The 25,853-nt window shown below is 40.5% G+C and overlaps 1 protein-coding gene across 1 annotated transcript in view; it reads left to right on the top strand.

Moving 5' to 3' along the window:
• glrbb (glycine receptor, beta b) overlaps positions 1-25,853 on the top strand; it is a 216,188-nt gene that overhangs the window by 123,033 nt on the left and 67,302 nt on the right. Inside the window, exons 8-9 of the mRNA XM_060851436.1 lie at positions 1,789-1,941; positions 24,548-24,864. Of these exons, the coding sequence (XP_060707419.1) occupies positions 1,789-1,941; positions 24,548-24,864 (470 nt within the window). The remainder of the gene's footprint in view (positions 1-1,788; positions 1,942-24,547; positions 24,865-25,853) is intronic.

Genomic DNA, 25,853 nt, shown 5'->3' on the forward strand with positions numbered 1-25,853 from the left:
TTAAACTAATAGCAGAATGTACTTACTGGCAAAAATAAGCTCAGTGTTACATTGAACTGAAGTTATTCTATGTTTTAAATGCTTATTGTAAAGATCGGTACTGATGAGTGTGTATTGTTTAAACCATGAGAATATGACTCCATTGTTTTCCAACCCTTGTCTGACAACAAGTGTATTTTTTCAAAAAAAGGATATATTGCAATTTCAGTAAATGTTTAACTGTTTAAATGTGCTGTGACTTTAGAATAATGAAACATTTCAGGCAAAAGCCCAAAGTTCTTTAAAAAAACAGTGCAGAGTGTTCCAATAAGTGCAATATGGCCAAGTAACAGTTAAATTCAGAAAAGACAAATTATTTACAGATTGTCCCAAATGATGGCTTGCATCTAAATTCACTTTCCACACAAGCTGTTAACTTTGGGATTTCCATTTTAATTTTAATTAAAAGTAATTTTAAATAAGCAATAAATGCAGTTGGCTAGCAGCAGATGAACAGATTAATTATAGCTCCAAGGTGTTTAATTGGTGGCATTTTTGAAATAATGTCATTTATGTACACTAACAAGAATCAGAGCGTTGATCCCAGTGGTATTGCACTCAGTATCTTTCTCATGAAAAGGTCTTCAGATGACAAGAGTCAGCTGTGAAAGGCAATGACTCATAACTATTTGGATGAATATTGTATTTTGAACAATTGTGGCATGCTGATTAATAGGAGAGCTAACCTGCTGTTCTAACAGCACAACACAATATTATGTAGTTTTAATGTTTCCAAATGATATTGCCATAGATATTTTCAATGTTGTTATGGACAGTTACATATCTTCATCTTATAGGCTCTGTATGCTTCTGGGTTTGATTAGCTCAGTTGGCTGGATTGGTGGGAAGCGTTGCAGAGTGATGCCAACAGCATGGGTTTAATTCCGCACCAGCTGAGGTTACCATGGAAGTCTCACCTTCTCAACTTTGCCGCTCACCTGAGGCAAGGTCTCCGTGAAGTTAAACTCACCATGAATCATGTTTCTTTAGTGAGAGAGCAACCCTATGGAACTATGGTGACGTGACTGGTGTATACGCTTATGATGACAAAATGAGTGCCAGAATCATCATATTTCAGAGTCCTAAAAAGGCACTAACAGGCATTAACATATATAAGGGGTCTAATTCCTCTTAAAAACCACAGCAGAGATCTGAAAATTAGCTGAGGTTTATATTGCATTGTTTATATTTGAGGTGTTCTTGGGGTATAGGGCCAGTAGCCAAATTTTACATTCTTTCTCCGAGAAAAAGGCCCACAATGAGGTCTAATTTGTAACCTTTTTTTATTGCAACAAAATATAACCTTTTCTGGCTATTGATGGATCACTTTACTTACTAATCAATGTAACTAATAGAGATGCATGTCTATTATTATCATGGTATAGTGTCATAGAATGGAATGATAAAGGACAGTGAGAGGCCACAGTACCCATTGTACTGTGATGGTTCTTTGAAAGAGCTATTACATTAATCCCAACAACCTGAAGACATCTGTCGTTTTGTGTTATAGTAAACTATACCACCATTATGTTTCAGAATAATGTACCACCATTAGAATATTTGAACATTATTAAAGTCATTGATCAGCTTATTGAAAAATTGTTGAAATTTAAAAATGGGATCAATTGAATTATGCTTTTAGCTTTTGAATTTCATTCTGACTGTGTATCAGTTGCAATATTGCCATTAAACATTTCAGTTTTTCTGCAGGAAAGATTCCACCCTTAATTTACTACTTTTCTTTTAAAGGATATTACACCTGTGTGGAAGTAATATTTACATTAAGAAGACAAGTTGGATATTACATGATGGGAGTTTATGCTCCAACTCTTCTGATAGTTGTCCTATCATGGCTGTCATTTTGGATAAACCCTGATGCAAGTGCTGCAAGAGTACCTTTAGGTAAATGGAATTAGAATTGATAATCAAATCAATGATCCATTACTGCAGAAAATATTTCTTCATTTCCACAAGTGTTATTGACCAATGTACTATTGCATATTTAATCACAAAACACATTTTGTAATAGGTCATTTGATAAGTTGGAGTTTCAAAGAAGTGAAATCAGAACAGTATATATTTCTGTGAACCTATTACACTTTTTGAGAAAAAACAACAGACTAATTGCATGTGAGTTGTATATTCAAACTCAATTGATTATAGTTATGATTGAAAAGTTCCAAATTAAATACTCTCTTACAAGGGTGGGTGGCACGATGGCACAGTGGTTAGCACTGCTGCCTCACAGTGCCAGAGACCCGGGTTCAACTCCCACCTCAGGCAACTGAGCAAACTTCACACAGACATTCTCCCCGTGTCTGCGTGGGTTTCTTCAGGGTGCTCCGGTTTCCTCCCACAGTCCAGGTGAATTGGCCATGCTAAATTACCCCTAGTGTTAGGGTAAATGTAGAGGAATGGGTCTGGGTGGGTTGCTGTTCGGAGGGTTGGTGTGGACTTGTTGGGCTGAAGGGCCTGTTTCCACATTATAACTAGGTAAAATCAATGGATTAGTGGTGCTGGCAGAGCAGTTCAGGCAGCATCCAAGGAGCAGCCCTTCATCAGGAATAAAGGCAGTGAGCCTGAAGCGTGGAGAGATAAGCTAGAGGATGGGGGTGGGGAGAAAGTAGCGTAGAGTACAATGAGTGGGGGAGGGGATGAAGGTGATAGGTCAGGGAGGAGAGTGCTCTGCTAGCACCACTAATCCAGAATCCACACTATAACTAATCTAATCTAAAAATAGGATGTTGTTCATTGTCCAATTCAGCTTGCCAGAAATTTCATTTTCATAAACAGTGATTCTGAGAAGATTTAGAAAATTTGAATAGAAAGATAGTGGTATTATTGTTAGCAGAATCTGTATATGTGGAATAGACTCTGCCTTTTCTGTGGTTATTGAGTGGTTATTCAAAGGACTAACAGTGCGATCTTTGCCTATCTATAATTTCCAGGTAATATACAGGTATTCATTGATTATTACTTAAAAATGTAAGGGGACAGTGAATCCAAATATTATTAGTTACTTCTTTTCCACTGTTTTTACCGTTTTGCCTTATAAGATAATGAATTATATTAGTTTATAGCTTTAAATATAGCATTTGTCCATGTATGTGGTGTACAATAGGCTTTAGCAATTTATTTATGTGTTCATGTAAGGGGCGATGTTGGTTCGCATAACAAGTTTTAACTATCCTTAGAGTCCAATGAGAGTAATTCCCCTTGCTGTTGGCTGAATCAGAAGAGAAAGGGACCTAAAGAGAGATGGAGAAGATGCTAGAGACTATATTTTTGTCTAACAAATAATGTCCAGATAGAGATGACATTTAATAATTGGAGGAATAGGCAGCATTCTCTACAGTTGCAACTGAGAGTTACAAAGGGGGTGTTGCTGAACCTGTTATACAAATAATGGATAAATTAGTGCAACTGAAGATAGCATTGAAATGTAGGAGGGAGATTCTATTTTTGGAGTCTATGTTGAAACCAGTAACATAAACAATAAAGTAAAGAGGGCCTATTACAATGTCATCAGAAGTTAGAAACTGAAATAGAAAACAAGACCTAACTGTTCTAAACATCATGCTAAGAGATGGATCTAGCACAGGTCTTGGCAACCAGAAATGTTCAATTAATTATGTATATTATACACCGAGTAGGGAGTCTGTGCTATTGATGGCTGTTGCCTTTTATTACACATGTCCCCAAATACTTATCCTGTTCCTGAATGTTTTCCCATTCTAATTACTAATATGTTTACATTTCCTATCCTAAAAGTGACAAGTGATGGAACAAACCAGTTGTGTCTACTCCACTTGGTATTTGGCCACATCTGGCTGGACTTCTTCCTGTCTAGCTTAAGTGACCATTGCCTCATATGTCTGGTAAGAAGAGGTTCTACTTCCAACACTCCTATGGCTGCAATGTGTACCACTTTCTTGTCAGAATTGATTTATAAAGAGCCCTCTGCTGTGGTGCTGGGATTCTGTGGTGCATCTCAGTGTGCCTCTGTCATACCCTATGCTGTCACTGCTGGTGAACTGATGAGTTTTGCTCTCTGTAAGCACACTTGTGCCTTGAAACCTTTAAGTAAGTGATCTGATTAGGCCCGATGCTCAGTTTGAGAGTAACATTTCCAATGATTTTCTAAAGTGGATTTTAGTGATCCTCTTCCCTTCTGGTAGTTTCAGTGTTGCTCAGGTTCTGCAGATATTTTCTCATCTCTTTTTGTCTGGCTCATCTCTGATACATTTTGGGTTTGTGCAAGGGTGGTCATTCAGGATTTTGGGCACTCATTCAGGCTCCCTGTTCACACATGGTGCTGTAGATTGTATTTTGCATGTGGCAACCCTTTAGGACTTGAGACATACTCATATTGTCCCCTCAGGTCTCTGGATTGGGCTCAGAAATTGCTGTCATCCCAGTTTGTTGCTCAGTTTCTCTGGTTTCTGGCACCCGTAAATAACTCCAGTCACTATCTGGAATAGAGTTGAATGCTCCTCCTAGAGGTTCCTCATTGCTTATGGGTACAACGGAAAACTTATTCTCCAGGGGAATGTTCGTGATAATTCAGGCTCTTGAAGAGCCCTGTGGCTGCATTGGGTTGTGCCACCTCTGTGGCATCTTAGCTGCTCATCATCATGCTTCTCTTTGAAGAACTGTACAAGTCCAAAATTTCTTCATCTAACTGATCACAGAATTCATGATGTTTCGGCCCTTGGAGGAGGAGCACGAGGTCCTAGTCTCCTGTTAGGGTTGGTTGCTACGCACAGGAGTGACCTGGTCTATGTTTTTATCTATCAGCTCACTAGACTGGCAATGTACAGTTTGGGTCACCTCCTTGTGTTGACTGGTGTGGAACATCATTCACAGGGACTGCCTGAAAATGATCTGGATCTGGTAGATTTTTCTGTACCACCAGGGAATATTGAAGCAGCGCAACTGTGCAACTTCCTGGCTTCACAAACATTGATTTAGAAGGATTTATGAAATTTCTTGTACTTTATGTTGGAGCCTTGCAGTCTGCAACTTCAGACTCTCATTGAGGCAGCTTCTGGGCTGTAGAGCTAAATTGGGAAAATCTGGAAAAGCTCTGGTCTCAGCGATTACATAGCATCTGATAGGAACCAAAACATAAATTGCTGGAAAAGCTCAGCAGGTCTGGCAATACCTGTGAAGGGAATCAGAATTAACTTTGATTTCTCTTCACAGATGCTGCCAGTCCCAGTGAACTTTTCTAGCACTTTCTATTTTTGTTTCTGATTTACAACATGCATAGTTCTTTTTCGGGTTTTGTTGAGCTTCTGACAGGATCTGACAGCTTTTGCTGTATCAAGTTAAAACCTTGCTTTGTGCCCATTAACAAAGAGCTGCACATTATTTAACTTGTGTTATCTAGGTAATTTTCCTAGGCCTTTTAAGTAGTTGAAAATCTTCTACCTCCTGTTATCTTGGACAACAGGACTGAATTCCAAAGAAGAGCTGAGTGTGACAGTCCTTGACATCAAAGCCACAATTGACCAAAGGTAGCATCAAGGAGCCCTAACAAAACTGGAGTCAGTGGGAATCTAACACAGGTTGCACAAAGATAGATGAATGTGGTGATGGGGGTCCATCATCTCAAACGCAGTACATCACTGCAGGGGCTCCTGAGGGTAATGTCCTCAGCCCAACCACCTTTAACTGCTTCATCTTCACTCCATCATAAGGTCAGAAGTGATATTTGCTGATGATTGCAAGAAACTCAACACTGTTCATAACTCGGAGCTGAAAAATGTGTTGCTGGAAAAGCGCAGCAGGTCAGGCACCATCTAAGGAGCAGGGGAATCGACATTTCGGGCATAAACCCTTCTTCATTCTCCTGCTCCTTTGATGCTGCCTGACCTGCTGCGCTTTTCCAGCAACACATTTTTCAGCTCTGATATCCAGCATCTGCAGTCCTCACTTTCCACCATTCATAACTCCTCAAACACTGAAGTAGTTTATAACCAACTGCAGCAAGACCTATGGAATATCCAGGCATGGACTGAAAAGTGGCAAACAACCTTCTCACCGCACAAATGCCACACAATTACCATCCTCATCAAAAGACATTCTAACCAATGTTGCTTGACAGTTCAATGGCATTATGGTTGCTAAATCTCTGATATCAACATCCTGGGGTTACCATTGACAAGAAACTGGAATAGCCAATTATATAACATTCCCCAGCTGATAGGAAGAGGTCTTCCATCTGCCTGAGTCTGAATATCCACAAGAATGCTGTTAAATCTCTTAATGTCTATATATTTAATACTCCATTTGATATATGACAAGTGACTCATTACCTGGGAGTCCTAATTGATATGGGTCAGACCATTCCCACCTATCCCATGATGTATACTGAACTTTGGAAAGAGGCTACTATCAACACTTCTCAAGAATGTTCCTTATCAAACTGTCTCTGTGCAAGAAGCAGCTGTATTTGCTTTTATTCTACAGGACTCTATATTGTATGCATTTTACAAGACCATCTGTTAGCTTAACCTTGTTACCTTGGATATCCGCCTCCTATGAAAGCTACATTCACTCTAGCTTATCGTGTAACTTTCCATATCAGAATATAGAAGCTGCTGTTTCAGCTAAAGATCTTTCCCAGCCATTCTATGTTAACTGAGAACCACTTGTACTGTTTCAACAATAGGCAGCCCTAAGATAGTTCTGTCTTTTTCTGGTCAAGGCTACATATTTGCAGGTATGTCAAAGTTGGTTCAGTTAACAAACTGTACCAACTCTATAAACTGCTCAGAGGAATATCATTCTACTTGCAAATACCACTGCCCAACTAGTTGCATAAACTTTTAACAATTTGAGGCTTTCCTTGATTGCAGGAAGTCTGGTCAGGCTTTGTCAGCCACTCCCATGTCAATTCAGTCTCTTCTCAAAGTGTCAAGATAGGAGAAGAGTTACTGACAGCAGCATCACAGTAAAGCAGTATGGAAGTGTGTCCTGCAGTCAGCATTGTGATGAAGCAGTTTAAGAACAATGTCCTTCATTCACTTCTTGTTGAAAAAAATAGAAGTTACATCACAATCTATATGTTCATTATTTGGTAAGAAACTACTGTTTGGGACCATCTGTGAATTGCTGTAAATTAGAAATCTGTATTATAAAGCACCAGAAATAAGTAAAGTTGGGAGTAACATAATAATGTAAGCAAACCACTATAGACTAAGGAAAGGAGAGTAGAATTAACGTAAAAGTTAAGTTTGTAAGTTAGCTCGTTGAGCTGGAAGGTTTGTTTTCGGATGTTTTGTCACCATGACAAGGAAACATCATCAGTGAGAGTCTCCGTTGAAGTGCTGGTGGTATGCTTGCCTCTCTATTTATTGGTCTTGGTTTCTGAAGGTGGGTGATGTCATTTCTGTTTTTTTTCCCCCAAGGGAAGGTAGATGGGATCCAAGTCCATGTGTTTATTGATGGAGTTAGTTTATGAGATATGGCATTGGAGCCATATCCTGTATGTTCTATGATTTGCAGTATGTGGGAAGTCTTCGATGCACCTGACAGTCTGAATCACTGTCCATATTCCCACAAGAAAATCTGTTCTTGAGTTAGGTGCCTATCTGATGGTCACTCATTCCTTCTCTGACAGCAGTAGGCTGACCAAGTCTAAAATCATGCTCTCATTGTAATTCTGAGCCTCACAGAAGTACAGTTGTGTTTCCAAATGATGCTCCAGCTCCAACTCCTGGTGCTCAAGCTAATCAGTGAGGTAGCACGTCCTGCCAATGAAGGTAAATGGTGCCTTGAGGGTGATTTCACAGACATGAGGAAAAAGAACCTCCATGTCAGTCAAGAAACCTGCAGGTTCTTTTTCCTCATGTCTGTAAAATAACCCCTCACAGCACCATTTGCTTTCAATCCAAATCCCATCTTCCGGCAAATTAGTTTAAACTCCCATCAACTGCAACCGTAATTCCCCCACCTCTGCAAGGATCTTATTCCCATTCTGGTTCAGGTGCAACCTGCTAGATTTGTACAGCTCTCACCTTCCCCAGAAATGAACACAGTGATTCAGGAATATAAAGCCCTCTGTCTTAGTCCTTGGATATAACCAAGGCACAAGAGAGCATGGCAAGGCTGATTGTCATTTATTTTAATGCACAGCATCTTGCAAGTTCAACAGATGAGTTGTGAGGGTATTGATTAACACATGGGGATGTGATATCATTGCTATTACAGAGGTATGGTTAAGTGATGCACAGGAGTGGCAACTCAGTAATTTGGAAAATCAAACCTTAAGGTGATACAGTAAGATGAGGAGGGATACAATATTGGTAAGAATTCAGTTATTGCTGTAAGGAGGGATGATATTTTCGAAGTTCCTCAAATGAGGTCACAGGGTCATAGAAATCTACAGAGTAGAAAGTAGCCCTTCATATCTGCCTAAGTCAAAAACCATCACCCTACCATTCAAATCCTGTTTTCCAGCACTTAGCCAAGATCCTTTTATGTTGTGGCATCACAACTGTACATAGAAATACTTCTGGAATGTTGAGAGTTCCTGTTTCTAGTACCTTTTAAAGACAGTAAGTCCCAGATTTCCACCAACCTCTGAGTAATAATGTTTTTCCTCACATCTCCTGTGAACCTTCTGCCTTTTGCCTTAAAGCTATGCCTCAGTCATTGATCTCTCCATTAAGGGGAAATGCCTTTGATCCCATCTACCCTATCTATGCCCCTCATAATTTTATGGATCTTAATAATATCCCCTTCCAATCTTTTCTGCCATATGGTTACAACTTAAACAGGGGATGTACTGTTGACCCCAAAACAGTCAGAAGAAGACAGAAAGACAGGTGTGTAGGCAAATCTGAGATGTGTAAAAACAATAAGATAATAATAATAGGGGATCTTAATTTACCCAATATTGACTGGAATAGACAAAGTATTAAAAGCTTAGAGGGGTTTGATTTCTTCACATCTATCCAGTAAAGCTTTTCAAGTCAGGAAGTAGAAAGTCTTACAAGAGAAGGGACCGTGTTAGACCTAATTTTAGGGAACAAAAGCAGGCAAGTGGTAGGGGAGCATTTCAGTGAAATTGACTACAATTCATGAAGATCTAGAGATAAAGTTGAACTGTTATTAAAGTAAGACAATTAGGCTAATGTGAACTGAGAGCAGCTACTTGCAGGAAAATTCACATCAAAGCACTGAATGGCATTCAGAATCATAAATAGTGAGAGTACAGCACCATAAAGGTGAATAATGTGACTATCAGACACGGAAAGCCCTGGATGTCAAAGGATGTGCAGGATTGGCCAAGAAATAGAAGGAAGTTTGTGGTAGATACCAAATGCTCAAGAGAGTGAATGCCCAAGAGAAATATGGAAAGTGCAAGGAGTTGCTTCGAAAAAGGAATTGGGGGAGAGGAGTGAGAACATGAAAAATCCCATAAGGGTGGCACAATGTCTTAGTAGTTAGCACTGCTGCCTCAGAGCGTCAGGGACCTGGGTTCAATTCCAGCCTCTGGCGACTGTTTGTGTGGACTTTATGCATTCTCCCCATGTATGCATGGGTTTCCTCTGACAGTCCAAAGATGTGCAGGTTAAATGGATTGACCTCGCTAAAGTGCCCATAGTGTCCAGGGATATGCTGATTAGCCACAGGAAATGCAGGCTTACAAGGATAAGGTAGAGGGGTGAATCTAGTTGGGATGTTGTTTGGATGTTTCGTATGGACTCAATGGGGTGAATGGCCTGCTTCCACACTGTAGGGATCCTGTGATAACATTAAGGAAAATCCAAAACCATTTTATAAGTACTTGTATATCTGCAGCAAGAGAATAACTGAGAAAATATAAGGAACCTGGACACAAATTGCTGGTGAACTGCAGTTCTGATGAAAAGTCACCAGACTTGAAATGCTACCTCTGCCTTCTTGCAACGAGGTTAAAAATCACACAACACCAGGTTATAGTCCAACAGGTTTAATTGGAGGCACACCAATTAAACCTGTTGGACTATAACCTGGTGTTATGTGATTTTTAACTTTGTACACCCCAGTCCAACACCGACATCTCCAAATCATTCTTGCAACGATGCTGCCAGACTGCAGGGTTTGCCAGCAATTTCTGTTTTCGTTTCAGATCGCCAGCATCAATAGTTCTTTGTTTTAACTTAGGAAAGGAGTAGGGCTCATTAGAGATCAAAGTGGCATTATGTATATGGAACCAAAGGACATATATGAAGTTTTAAGTGAGTACTTCCATTTGTATTCACAATATAGAAGGACAGTATAGGTCTAGACATCAGAGAGAAGGACTACGATAACAAATTAATATTGAGGGGGGGGGAGGTATTTGCTGTGTTAACAGACTTGTAAATGGATAATAAATCTCAGGCCAGATGAGATGCATTACAGGCTGTTGTGGGAGAAAAGGAGGAGATTGTAGGAGTTCTGATATTAATTTTCAAATTCGCTCTGGCCACAGGAGGAGTGCTAAGGACAAGACCATTGCTGAAAAAAGGTGATAGAGAAAAAACAGCAAGTTTAACATCTGTGGTGTAGAGACTATTGGAAAAATGTCTGATGAACAGAATTAATCCGCACTTGGAGAGACCAGAATTAATCAAGGATAGTCAGCATGGTTTTGTAACAGGAAGATCGTGACTGATAAATTTGATTGAATTTTTTGTGCAAAATGTACAGATAAAGGTAGTTGATATAGTCTCCTTCATTACCATCTTATGTGGCAGACTGGTTGACTTAAGACCCCATGGAATACAAGGAAATTTGGCAAAATTGATCCAAAATTGGCTTAGTGGCAGGAAGCAGAGGCTGATGGTCAATTATGCCTTTATGACTGGAAGCCTGGGTCCAGTAGTGTACCACAGGCTTCAGTGTTTTGTCCCTTGCTGTTTGTTGTGTATATCAGTGATTTAGGCATTAATGTGGGAGATGTGATCAAGTTCGTAGATGACATGAAAATTGGTGGTGTGGTAAATAGCAAAGATTAAAACCTTAGACTACAGGACATTGGCTAATCCGAAAGGGATGAACAGTGACAAATGGAATTTAATCCTGAAAAGTATGAGGTCATGCATTTTGGAAGGACTAACAAAGCAAGGGAACATATATTAAATAGCAGAACCCTGGGAAATACAGAAAACCTCAATACCAAGTATATTAATTATACTTTCACTCCCTCTTTTGATAAACACTGCTGCCATTGTGTGTTTCATCATCTACAAGATCCACTGAAACAACTCATCCAGGATCTTTTGTCATTTCCTTTCAAACTCATGACTTCGGCCATCTGGATTGGCAGAGAAACAGATATATGGGAATACAACGACCTGCAAGTTTCCCTCCAAGACTGGCACCATCCCTATTTGGGAATATATCACTGTTCCTTTTCTGTCATTGCGCTAAAATCCTGAAAGTCCCTCCCTACAATGTTTGCATGGTTTGCAGCAGTTCAGGAAGGCAGCTCATCACCACCATCTCTAGGGTAATTAGGGGTGGGCAATAAATAAACCAATGAATAAAAGAAGTTATCTAGTGACAGGGAAAATCTTTCAACTACCTGACTTGGACCAGGCTGCACAGTGGCACAATTGGTTCTTCACAGACACCTCAGACCTCTTACACAAGCCAGACATAGGCCGGATGTTCTTATAAGAGATGGGATACCACACTAAGTATAAACTGACAAACCAAGGGATTACTGAGATTTGGTGAGAAATAACTAGATTCTGAAGGCTTTTGTAGGTTCTTTGACATTATACAGCTGTCATAATTGACCATATTAAGTTTGACAGACATGCTCAGGGCCGAGAAGAGAGGACAGACTTGTTTGAGATTGACCTACCTGCCTCTCAGTCAAGTGTAACTCTGGTTTTATTGAGGAAATCATAGAGAGTCATACAGCTTTTACAGCACGGAAAAAAGCCATTTAATGCATTGTGTCTGTGCTAGCTATCAAACATTCATAGCCTTTTATGATATGACATATCAAGTGTTCATCTAAATACTTCTTAAATATCTTAATGGATCCTGCTGCTACCATTTTTTCAGGCAATGAGTTCAAGATATCCATAATCCTGTGGGTGAATTTTTTTTCCTCAAATCCTTTCTGAAACTCCTGATCCTTACCTTAAAATGCTGGCCCCTGGTTACTGAACTGTGCTGTGAAGTAGAAAAGTTTCTCCCTAACTGTCCTGACCATGCCCCTCAGTCAAATACTCATTCAACATTCTCCCAAATCTATTAGTCTGTCTTCATAGTTGAATTACTCCAACTCAGGCAACATCCTAGTGAATCTCTTCTGTACCCTTTCCAGTGCAGTCACATCCTGTCTATAATATGGCAACCAGAACGGCACATGGTACTTCAGCTAAGGCCTAACTAACATTATGTACAGCTTCATCATAACCTTCTCACTTTTGTAATCAATGTGTTGATAATAAAGGCAAGTATCTGACATACATTCTTAACTTCCTTATCTACCTTTCCTGCTTCCTTCAAGGATCTATTAACAAACATGTCAATGTCTTTTTGATTCCCTAATGGCCTGCTGCTGTTCCTTTTTTTGTTGTCTTAGTAACATGTTAGAGTGTCAATCAGTGAGTTGGTTTGACCTAGAGCATATTTTTAGTACAATGTTTCAAGAGTCGGTTAGCTTCACCATCTCACATTCTGTTTGAGACCAGTTATGACGATTTATGCCTTTTTTGCTTAGCGATGGAGTTTACCTGCTGCAAAGATTTGTTTGCTGCCAGGAACTGTCTACTCTAATCTCTGACAGCTTCCCTTGTCACATAAGTCTGTCCACTTCAGATTCTGCCAGTCATGCTTACCGCTGGAGTGTGTTTACTTCTATAACCTATCTACACAGCATTTGCCAGTTTCTTCTGTGTGATTCATCTGTCTTTACTCGAGACTGTCTGTCTATTGTGATGTCTTTAGTTTCCCTCATTTTAAGTCTACTGCTTTTTCCTCTCATTTTTCTGTACTGCAGAAATGTTCTCTCATCTCACATTAATATTGTAACATGGCTACTGCTGCTTTCCTTTGTTGTAAATTTTCACAGTAGTGTTGGGCATCACATAGATGCTGTTCCCCTTTGCTGCAAGGAGAGATTTTAATGGTAGTAATGTTGTCTTTATGCACCGAAGAATTATAAAAGAGTAGGGATGTTTACCAGTAGAATAGTTTAAAAGTTTTGTATCTAAATACATGAAGTATTTGAAACAAAATTAATGAGTTAATTTGATAGCGACTACTGAGACATGGTTACATGAGACCAGGTCTGGGAATTGAATATTCAACGGTATTCAGCATTTCGGAAAGACAGACTGAAAGGAAAAGGAGGTGGTGGAGCTTTGCTGGTGAAGGAACGGATCAGTGTTGTAATGAGAAATGACCTAAGCATAAGAGATCAAGATGTGGAATCAGTCTGGGTAGAAATAAGAAATAATATAGGGAAGAAGTACTTTGTAGGAGTAATCTGTAGGTCCCCAAAGAGTAGTTGCACAGTGGGGCACAGTATAAACATGAAAATATTAGAGACTTGCACGAAAGGTACAGCAATAATCGTGGGTGGTTTAACCATGCGCATAGATTGGAAGACCCAAACTGGCAAGGGTAGCCTGGAGGCAGAATCCATTGAATGTATTAGAGATTATTTCTTGCAGCAGTATGTTGCGGAACCAACCAGGGAGCAGGCAACGCTGGATTTGGTACTGTGTAATGAGGAGAGATTAATTGATAACATCATAGTTAGGAATCCTCCAGGAAGTAGTGGCCATAATATGACAGAATTCAGAATTCAGTGGAGTCCTGCACTAGTGTTCTGGAATTAAATAAAGGAAATTATATAGGCATGAGGACAAATTTGGTCCATATAGATTGGACAGGAAAGCTAAAAGGTAAGACAGTGGATCAGCAGTGGCAGTTGTTTAAGGAGCTACTTAATTCCTCACAATTAAAATATATTCCCATGAGGAAGAAAGATGGTAATGGGGTAAAAAAAATCCATAGGTAAACAAGGTAAAACAAAGGTGTACCATATTGCAAAGGCCAGCGGCAGGCTGGAAGATTGGGAAGCTTTCAACCATAAACAAAGGGAGACAAAAAAAAAGACCTGAGTAACTTACAAAAGAAGAATCATGAATCAGAATCCCTACAGGCCCTTCGGCCCAACAAGTCCACATCAACCCTCATGCACCTAATCTACATATCCCTGAAGACTATGGACAATTTAGCATGGCCAATTCATCTAACCTGCACATCTTTAGACCATGGGAGGAAACCGGAGCACCCGGAGGAAACCCGTGCAGACACTGGGAGAACATGCAAACTCCACACAGACAGTCATCCGAGGCTGGAATTGAACCTGGGTCCCTGGCGCTGTGAGGCAGCAGTGCTGACCACTGAGCCACTGTGTCACCCCCTAGCAAAAACTATCAAAAAAGATAAGCGTCGCTAAGCTGAATGTTGTTCTCTTGGAAGCTGAAACCAGAAGCTAATAGTGGGAACACTATTAGAAATACTAACTCAATACTTAGCCTCCATTTTCACATTGGAGGACAATAGTACCATTCCTGTTGGAATGGGCAAATCAGAGGCAGTAGAAAGGGTAGAACTAAGAACAATCAACATCGATAGGGAAAAGTTACTCAGCAAACTGTTAGGATTAATGGCAGCCAAGTCTCCTAGGCCTGATGGCCTACGTCCGAGAGTAAGGGAAGTGGCAGCGGAGATAGCGAATCCATTGTTTACAATCCAGGTAGTTTTTCTGTAAGGCAGTAGTTGCATTCCCGTGCAACATCATGTTATAGATAATCGCACAATAGAAGTAATGGGGCCTATGGGAAAAACAGGGTTGGGGTGAACCACCAAAAATATCAGTAAAAATCAAAACAAAAGTAACAGCTGTCTTAACACAAACGATAGCACAGTCTAAGTAAATCTTTAAATCATATATTTTAATGAAATAATACTGTAAGTTTAACACTAAAGCTAAAATCACTGACTACAGCACTGTACCTTTTATGAAGCACCTCACCAGAAAACAGGTGAGTCGACTTGACTAAGTAATGCTGACACGGAAGTCCAGTCCTCCTTAAGATTCTCCCCCCGTTTGAAGTAAAGTTCCTTCTAAATGTAGACTGCAATTCCCAGTTTCAAACTAAGTGTCAAGACTTACAGAGCTGATTGCATTCCTGTTTTAGCTGAACACACAGTGTGCAGAGGATTCTAAGGCTGTGTGTTGCCATTCAGGTAGTGCCAGGGATTGAATCGCGTAACGGCAAATGGGAGTTTGCTTTATAATTTTAAAAATCCGCAGTTCCCAAATCATGTTTGAACCAAATCATGTTTAATAAATGCTCATTTGAATTCCAAAATTCCCTAGACATGGGAAAGGTTCCAGCAGATTGGAAAAATGCTAATGTAATCTCTTCAATCAGCTAGGGAGGTAATATGTGAGAAATAACAGACCAGATGGTTTAGTGTCTATTGTTGGGAAAGTGTTAGAATCAATCATCAAGGAAGCAATACCAGGACATTCAGAATGTCAAAATGCTATCCATCCGATTCAGCATGGTTTTATGAAGGTCGAGTCAAGTTGGATTAATTTGCTAGAGTTCTTCGCAGATGTGACAGGCAAAGTAGATAATGGGAGTCCTATAGATGTAATATATCTGGACTTCCAGAAGGCATTTGATAATTTGCCACACAAAAGATTAATTCACAAGATTGGATTATATGGATTAAAGATAATTTATTAGCTTGGATAAGTGACTGGCTGATGAACAAAGACAGAGAGTGGGGATAAATGTTTTTTTTTTCTGGATGGGAAGAAGTAACTAGTGGGGTGCCATAGGATTTGGTCCTTGTCCCCTAGCTATTTACAAGGAGAAAGTGAGGTCTGCAGATGCTGGAGATCAGAGCTGAAAATGTGTTGCTGGAAAAGCGCAGCAGATCAGGCAGCATCCAAGAAACAGGAGATTCGACGTTTTGGGCATAAGGAACCTACATTTGCTAACAACACAAAAATAGGGGGGATGGTAAATTGCAATGAGAAAATAAAAACTTTACAAATAGATAGGTTAGGTGAGTGGGCCAACACGTGGCAGCTGGAGTTTAACATGGATAAGTGTGAGGTCACGCATTTTGATTGGAAAAATGGGAAGTCGACATATTATCTAAATGTGGAGAGACTTCATGGTGTTCTGTGCGGAGGGATTTGGGTGTCCTCGTTGATGAGTCACAGAAAATTGGCATGCAAGTACAGCAGGTAATAAAGAAAGTGAATTGAATGTTAGCTTTTATAGCTAAAGGAATAGAATATAAAGGTAAGAAGTATTGTTGTAGTGATACAAGGCATTGGTGAGACCACATCTGGAGTATTGTGCATAGTTTTAGTCCCCTTACGTAAGGAATGATGTAGTGGAATTGGAGGCAGTTCAGAAGAGCTTCACTAGATTGATCCCAGATGAGGGGTTTGTCGTGTGAAGAGAGATTGAACAGTTTACCCTCTGGAATTTAGAGGAGTGAGGGGAGGTTAAATTGATGAATTCAAGATGATAAAAGGTATGGATAAAATAGATGTGTGGGGCATTCTTAGATAAAAGGTCATAGTCTTACGATAAAGGATAGCATAGTTAAAATAGAGTTGAGGAGAAACAACTTCAAAGGTTTGCAAATCTGTAGAATTCACTACCATAAAGTGCGTTGGATGCTGGAACAGGGTGTAAATTTAAGGAGGAGTTAGACAGATTAGTAGTAAACGATAATGGGCTGAAGGGTTATGGGGAAAAGGCAGTGAAATGGAGGTGAGGAGCATATCAGTCATGATCAAGTGGCCTAATTTTGTCCCTATATTTTATGAACTTAATGCTACCATCAGGTTGTAAGTGTGCTTAAAGGTGGACATGAAGATATCTTGGTAGCTCGAATCATTTGTTGAACTATGCGCTTCATGTTCAGAACATGGAGATATCTCTGCATTATTCTTTTATGTAATTAGTCTATTTACACACAATTATCAGACCTGATGTCACTTCCTGTGATAATTAGCAATCAGATTTGTACTAGTTGCCTTATATTAAGCACAGCACTGTAACTTGAACTGCATATGGTGGTACAGAGATAGAAAAGTTGAGAAGACGTGTGGGTCACTGAAGGATTAGTGTGAGTTGAAAAATTTGATTTCATGGCACAAGTGTGCCGGTGCACTGGAATGGGCTCGACCTGAACCAGGGTGGGACCATCATCCAAATGGAAAGGATAATTTGGGCTGGTGTTGAGTTTTTCAGTAGCTAAAATGGGGTGGGATCTGAATAAAATAAGGTATCTGAAAATAACAGGAACAGGAGGTGAGAGTCAAGGCCACACAAAGATCAGGGTCAAGAATAACAAATAGTCAAGAAACACATACAGTTATGAAACACGGGTATAAATTTAACATCAAAAATCAAATGAAAGCAATAGCTGTTAAAAAAATGACTTAAATTGCCTGTACAGGGCAATGTACACAAAATCCAAAATAAGGAGGTTGTAATCCAAATTGAAGCTCGAGTTGTAGAACCAGTTGGAATTCCTGAAACATGGCTTAGAACATAGAAGGATACAGCGCAGTACAGGCCCTTCGGCCCTCGATGTTGCGCCGACCGAGTCCTACCTAACCTATACAAATGCTGGTCAGCGATGTCCTTATCCCATGAATGAATTAGATTACTGACAGTGTGGAAACAGGTCCTTCGGCCCAACAAGTCCACACTGACCCGCCGAAGCGCAACCCACCCATACCCCTACATTTACCCCTTACCTAACACTACGGGCAATTTAGCATGGCCAATTCACCTGACCCGCACATCTTTGGACTGTGGGAGGAAACCGGAGCACCCGGAGGAAACCCACGCAGACACGGGGAGAACGTGCAAACTCCACACAGTCAGTCGCCTGAGTCGGGAATTGAACCCGGGTCTCAGGTGCTGTGAGGCAGCAGTGCTAACCACTGTGCCACCGTGCCGCCCACCGTTGCTTCTGAAGCAACAGGACCAGAAATTAAATATTGAGGGTTTGGACATACAAGAAATGTTAAGGAAAACAGATGAGAATTCCTCTTGTCCTCCTTTTCCAGAAGGAAGCAGAAAGAGCACAAATGTGACTTTATCAAGGTGTCGGAACCGACAGTTCTAGAGGACATTGTACCACGACTGTGAGGGCTGCCATTTGTATGGCCATTGAAAGTGCTATTTGTGGGTGACCATACACAAAATAATGTGACATCCGGACTATAGCCACATTATTAAATAATGTGCTAGTGATCTAAGATGAAAGTTTTTGATTCACTACAATTAATGAGAGGCTAGCTGCTTAAAAATAATGACTATCATTCTACACCTATACATCTGTCTCAGATTAGTCAAAAACGAATCATTACTGACATACTTGATGGGATAGCTGCTGAGTGGATATTTCCTCTTGTGTGGGAATCACAAATTAGAGAACACAGTTTAAAAATGAGAGGCTTCCCACTTACAGCAGAAATAAGGAGGAATTGTTTTTCTTGTTGAGTTATTTGTCTTTGGAACTCATTACCTCTGAGAGCTGGAGAAACTGAAGTCAGTCAAGGAATTCAAGGCTCAGTTAAACAGATTTTAGATCTACAAGTGAATGGCTTTGGGGCTATCGATGGGGAGAGACGGACAGGAACATGGAGCTGGACATGAATCTGATCAGCCAAAATCTTTCTGGAAATGGAGTAGGCTTAAGGGGCAAAATGACCTAGTCCTAAAATAGTTTATGTGACCAGCTGCTCAATCTCCAGTTTCCTTCAAATCACTTGCTCACACTGTGGTTACTCCAAGGGGCAACTTTCTCATGCAGAGGGTGGTGCGTGCATGGAATGAGCTGCCAGAGGAAGTGGTAGAGGCTTGTACAATTTAAAAGGCTGTGTATGTGAATAGAAGGGGTTTCAGGATATATGGGCCAAGTGCTGGCAAATGGGAGTAGACTAATTTAGGATATCTGGTCAGCATGGATGAGTTGGACCGCAAGGTCAGTTTCCATGCTGTGCATCCCTATGACTCTATCTATCTAATACTCTACTATGGGCCATCAGTGGCTTCCCAGCAAAAATCCTGAAATGGATAAATTCTACACTGGGGAGACCGAACGTAAACTGAGGGAACGGCTCATTGAGCATTGCAGCTGGGTCCATAGAGGTCGACTAGTCCTCTCAGTCAGCGCCATTTCAATTCCCCAACCACTCCCTGCCTGACATGACCATCCTTGGCCTCCTCCATTACCAAAACTAACCACAAGGCCTATTGGAGGAACAACACCATACCTTCCATCTCAGCACTCTACAGCCCAGAGGACTCAACATTGAGTTCTCCAATTTCAAATGACCTCTCTCCCCATCTCCCAACTCCTTTCCCAGCCCCTCCCCCTCACTGCCACTGCTTCCAGCCACCAACTGGATTCATTCCTCCCATTGACCAACCAGGTCATACCCTCCACCTGTCTTCACCTATCCCCACTTCACCACCCTGCCCCTGCCTCACCCTTTATCTGCATCTCCCCCACCCCTGTGCTGAAGAAGGGTTACACCCGAAACATGTCTAACTAACTGGAAGAGATTGAAGCTAGAAGAAGTGGGTCTGAAACAATAGAAGAAGCACTTTCTGACCTTGAGCACATACGTGAGGTCATTTGAAGGCAGCGTAGCCAAGTCATCTGGATCAGACTCTAAAAATGAACACCTGCCCTCAGTTTTTCAGGATTTGCCTTAAAACCATTCCTGCCCCCTGTGAAAACCTGACCTCTCTTCTTTCTACCTCTGGATTAAGACTTTGGCACCTGATCAGAGACCTGAACAATCTTCACTTCAACCTGTTGCTCCATTTCTGCTTCTCTTCTTTCCAGCAAAGAGTTTCTAATACAGTTCCACTCCCAGTTGTAGCGCATATGGTTAAAGGCCATGTGGTGAAAAATGGGATTAGAATAGTTAAATGGTTGTTTCTGACTGCACATGCTAGGGGTCAGAAGTGCTTTTTTCTATGGTGTAAATCTGTATGGTTCTACAAACATGTCATTTTTAAAAAGAATAGAAAACCTTTAAAAAATGGAGGCTAGCTATGCAAGACACTCATGGCCCCCTGCAGAGCACGCTGCTGGTCAGCAATGTTAGGCTGCATGTTACAGTTGGTTTGGTCAACTGATCACGTGAAGTTTGTGTGCTACCACTTCAACTCATAATTGCCTTTTCTATATCTTGGTTTCCAACAAATACACAGTGATGGACTCATGATAAAGATCAGGACATCTGGATTCAGGAGACAAATTGAAGAATGACAGGAGACAACTGGCTCAAGAACAGAAATCTGAGTAGTGGTTTAGCGTGGTTACTCAGACTGACAGAAGTTGGGAGGTGGTATTCTACAAAGACCAATTCTGGGGCCACTGTAGTTCATAATTTGGATTTGAATCCGGTACAATTTCAAACTTTAAGAGTGGCTCCAATTGGTGTGTGCCGTTAATGGAGAGGAAGACTGTGTCAAAATACAGTGAAACAATAATAAATTTGTAAAATAGATTCATAACTGAGAAAGAACTCCAAGATTAGTAAGTGTGAGGTGTACATATGAGAAGTGTAAGGAAGCCTCATTCTAAATAGTATAAAGGTTTCTTAATGGGATAAAGGAATAGAGGAATCTCAGGGTACTGTTAAGACCATGATAGTATGAATGTGTTGATAATCAAGCACTATTCCATTATATTACTATTCCGATCATACCATTAATAAAAATGACTAATTACTAAATAAGTCAATTTGATTCCCTTGTATGCTATTATTCAGAATAAAAAACACATTCACAGGTTTCTTTAACTCAAAAATATGTTTAAGTAAAACCTATTTCAAAAACAATCAGTGAACTTGATTAGAAATTAAGCTGTAATTTGGATCGAGAAATCACAGACAATTACATTCACATGACAAATGGACAGCATATTTGCAGAGTTGACTCTAGAAAAGCTAAACAGAACAGCACTTTTATAAATGTTTTGTAAAACCAGAAATAAACTGATGAATCCAATATAACTTAACCTTGTGGCCTCAGCTGAATCTCTGACACCTGAAAGTCAATTGAAAAATCTTTCCGAACAAACGTTAGTTCAGATGACAGAGACCAGATCTTTGTATAGAGGTCACAGCTTATCCTTTTGGGCCTGGCAACTGTAGTCCAAATATTGAGCTGTGACACCTTTTGAAGAAGAAAGTTTGCCAAATTGCCATTAGACTGATGATAATGGAATGACTGGAGCTGTTTTAGAGGCCCTAGATTTGATAGGAGCATTGGAAACATGTTGGAGAGTGGCAGCAGTCACTGTGGGGATATAAGAAAACAGTATGACTAAGCCAATGTCATATAGCAGTTAAAAATACAAGTAAACAGCTTATCTGATTGAGTTAATATCCTAAAACAGTTAAATTTGTAGAGTTACTAATCACACAACACCAGGTTATAGTCCAACAGGTTTATTTGGAAGAACTAGCTTTCGAGGCAGTGCCTCTTCATCAGGTGGTTGTGGAACATGACCATAGAACACAGAATTTACAGTGTCATGGAGTTGCAATGATATATTAAACAACTTTGGTTAAAAATCACACAACACGAGGTTATAGTTCTTAAACAAATTTGGATTAAGATTTTCATCTTTTAAAATGGAATATGGTGGTTTAGGTTCTTTAATATTCTCTAAGTTCCAGAATCTCTTTCTCAAGGTGGCATCAGCTTATCTAAATAATAGGTGTCATCTCAGCTCAGACAACGCATCAAAGTGTGAAGATAAAGTCTGTACCAATATTGAGTTGATTCTATTTCTAAAGTAGGGCTGACAGAATCTTACATTTATGCAGTTTTTGAGCAAAATAAAATGTAATTCTGCAAATACCAATTCACCCCGTAAACGTATGTGTGTGCACATGCAGGAGATACAGAGCGTGTGTGTGTGTAAGTGTGTTGATGTGAGTGCATGTGAAGGAGTATATGTGTGTGTGTAAGCTTGGTCAAGTATGAGTGTGATGGGGTATAAGCCTGTGAGAGGGTGTGTGTGTTGGGGGGTTGGCGGTGCGGTGCAGCTGCTGCATGGGTGTGCGTATGAGAGAGGACCTGCGTGAGTGTGCAAGTATATAGGAGTCTGTGTGTGAGAGAGAGAGTGTATCATGCAGTGGGGTCACCTGTAGTATGACATGAACCCAAGGTCCTGGTTGAGGCCTTCCTTATGGTTATCCAACTTGGCTCTCAATCTCTGCTCGGCCATTTTGCGTTGTTGATTGTCCCGAGCCAGCCTTAGAGGATTGTCATCCAGAGGTCTGAGACCAAATGTCCCAAACTGCTGAAGTGTTGCCTGACTGAGAGGGAATGGTCCTGTCTAGTGATTGTTGCGTTGTCTCTTCATCCATTGTCGTAGTTTCTGTTCAGTCTCGCCAATGTACTAAACCTCAAGGCATCCCCGCCTGCAGTGTATGAGATAGACAATGTTGGCAGAGTCACAGAGGGCCAATGGGCTGAGAAGTGGCAGATGGAGTTTAATTCAGATAAATGCGAGGTGCTGCATTTTGGGAAAGCAAATCTTAGCAGGCCTTATACACTTAATGGTAAGGTCCTAGGGAGTGTTGCTGAACAAAGAGACCTTGGAGTGCAGGTTCATAGCTCCTTGAAAGTGGAGTCGCAGGCAGATAGGATAGTGAAGAAGGCATTTGGTATGCTTTCCTTTATTGGTCAGAGTATTGAGTATGAGTTGGGAGGTCATGTTGCGTCTGTACAGGGACATTGGTTAGGCCACTGTTGGAATATTGTGTGCAATTGTGGTCTCCTTCCTATCGCAAAAAGATGTTGTGAAACGTGAAAGGGTTCAGAAAAGATTTACAAGGATGTTGCCAGGGTTGGAGGATTTGAGCTACAGGGAGAGGCTGAACAGGCTGGGCCTGTTTTCCCTGGAGCATCGGAGGCTGAGGGGTGACCTTATAGAGGTTTACAAAATTTGAGGGGCATGGATAGGATAAATAGACAAAGTCTTTTCCCTGGGGTTGGGGAGTCCAAAACTAGAGGGCATAGGTGTTCAGGGTGAGAGGAGAAGGATATAAAAGAGACCGAAGGGGCAACGTTTTCACGCAGAGGGTGATACATGTATGGAATGAGCTGCCAGAGGATGTGGTGGAGGCTGGTACAATTGTAACATTTAAGAGGCATTTGGATGGGTATATAAATAGGAAGGGTTAGGAGGGATATGGGCTGGATGCTGGCAGGTGGGACTAGATTGGGTTGGGATATCTGGTTAGCATGGAGGGTTGGACCGAAGGGTCTGTTTCCATGCTGTACATCTTTATGACTCTATGAGTACCTGATGCATATTTGGTGGTATCTGTGTCAACATTCTGACACATCTGCAGGGGCTGCCATGACAGGGTTGTACGGTGTTGAGGTCAATATTGTCCTGATGGCTGGACAATTCGCTTAAAGTTAGAAGTGACTCAATATTGGTACAGACTTTACCTTCACACCTTTAATACATTGTCTGATCTGAGATGACACCTATTATTAGATAAGCTAATGCCACCTTGAGAATGTTTTTTCTTGGATTAAAGAACGTAAACCACCATATCCCATTCTAAAAGATGATAGATTTAATCTAAATTTGTTTAAGAATTATAACCTGGTGTTGTGTAATTTCTAACTAAAGTTGTTTAAAATGTCATTACAACTCCATGACACACTAATGCTTTAGCTATAAACTCTGTGTTGTGTGGTCATGTTCCACAACCACCTGATGAAGGAGCATCGCTCCGAAAGCTAGTGCTTCCAAATAAACCTGTTGGACTATAACCTGGTGTTGTGGGATTTTTAATTTTGTACACCTTGCCCCAGTCCAGCACCAGCATCTCCAAAACGTGACAAACAGAATGTAAGTCAAGTGAATTATTGACGGAATGTCGTGTTGTAATTGGCTTATTGTGTTCCTAAGGCTTTTAAACAAAATGTAATTGAGATGAAGCTATCGGCATCTTAGTGTTTAAAAATGGAAACCGGACTGTCACTGCTTCTTCTTAAAAATTCTCCAATTTTTACCTATTGACAACTGTTTGTTCTAAGGTTAGTAGGTGGATGGGGATTCCTGCTCCATCTGGTCCAAGGTGAGGGGGTTGGTTTGCTCAGTTGGCTGGACAGCTAATTTTCAATGCAGAGTGACAGTACCAGCTGAGGACAGCAATTCCATACTAGCTGAGGATAAACTAAAGGTCTCATCTTCTCAACCACATTCCCTCACCTGCAGCATAGTGATCCTTAAGTTAAATGCAGCACCAGTATCTCTTCTCTCTAATGAGAGAGTGGCCCTCTGGGACTGTGACTACTATATTTTACTAAAATACAGTGAACTTAATGAATCTAGTATTTACATTGAAAACTACTTTTTAAATATTGATGGTAACATTCATGTTTGTTTCTCACAGGCATCTTTTCAGTCCTCAACTTGTCTTCGGAGTGTATGTCTCTTGCTGCAGAGCTGCCCAAGGTCTCCTATGTGAAAGCTTTGGACATCTGGTTGATTGCTTGCCTCTTGTTTGGGTTTGCATCCCTTGTAGAATATGCTGTTGTTCAGGTTTTATTGAACAGTCCAAAAAAAGTTGAAGCTGAAAGAGCTCGAATGCAAAAAAAACTGAAAGCCAAGGAGCAGGCGGAAGGAAAAGGATGTGGAAACTGGGTCAAACCATCGTCTAAGAATACTGTAAATGGAACAGGTACTCCCGTTCATATTAGCACATTACAGGTAAGAAACTGAGTGACTCACTTATAAGTATAGTCCATTTTCATTTTTGGCACTTCACTGTTTCTAAACATGAAAGGTATGAGGAAGGATTGTTATGTCATTATTATCATAGCAGGAGTTAAAATCTTTTTATGTTGGGGAACTTCACAAATATACATGATTCTGGGAATTTTCTGATAACCCCTGAAGGACAACAGTAGTTTCACAAATCAAAACAATATTATGTTGTTATTTTGTTAATTTACGTCAGAAACAATATGCCAGTAAGTATGAAGAACACGGATTACATACAATTCTCAGGACATGCCTTGTATCACATTACTTTAGATAGAATCTGAAAATCTTGTTGTTCCTGCTGGGATTCGTACAGCTCTGTTTTAAAATGTAAAATGTGCAATTTCCGTAGTTCATGCCAGCAACTTAACTGCTTGAGTCAATATTCAAACTTCAGGTGCACAATGAAAGTTCACTGTATCAAGAAAGATGGAAAGGAATGGGACAACCCTGTAAACAATGCCTAAAATAATTATTAAGTAACTTACTGGCTTAAAACAGAACATGTTGCAAATTGAGCACTTTGATATATCTGTTCATTTCTTCTATTTGCAATTTCATCAGGAGATTTAAAATTTTGGCTGTAACGAGGTAATGATAAATAGTGAGCAGCAGTGGCGCGATACTGGCTCCTCCTCCCTGCTCTGTAATTCAGGAATCTCAGAGCAGAACATTGTGACAAAACATATTGAGGAAGGTAGAGCAGTGGATATGGTGTATATATGGATTTTAGCAAGGCTCTTGATAAGGTTCCCGGTTGTAGGCTTATTCAGAAACTAAGGAGGCATGGGATACAAGGAAATTTGGCTGTCTGGATACAAAATTGGCTATCCCATAAGAGACAGATAGTGGTAGTAGATGGAAAGTATTCAACTTGGGGCTCGGTGACCAGTGGTGTCCAGCAGGCATCTGTTCTGGGACCTCTGCTCTTCGTG

Source organism: Hemiscyllium ocellatum, chromosome 36 (assembly GCF_020745735.1).
Source record: "Hemiscyllium ocellatum isolate sHemOce1 chromosome 36, sHemOce1.pat.X.cur, whole genome shotgun sequence".
Taxonomy (NCBI): domain Eukaryota; kingdom Metazoa; phylum Chordata; class Chondrichthyes; order Orectolobiformes; family Hemiscylliidae; genus Hemiscyllium; species Hemiscyllium ocellatum.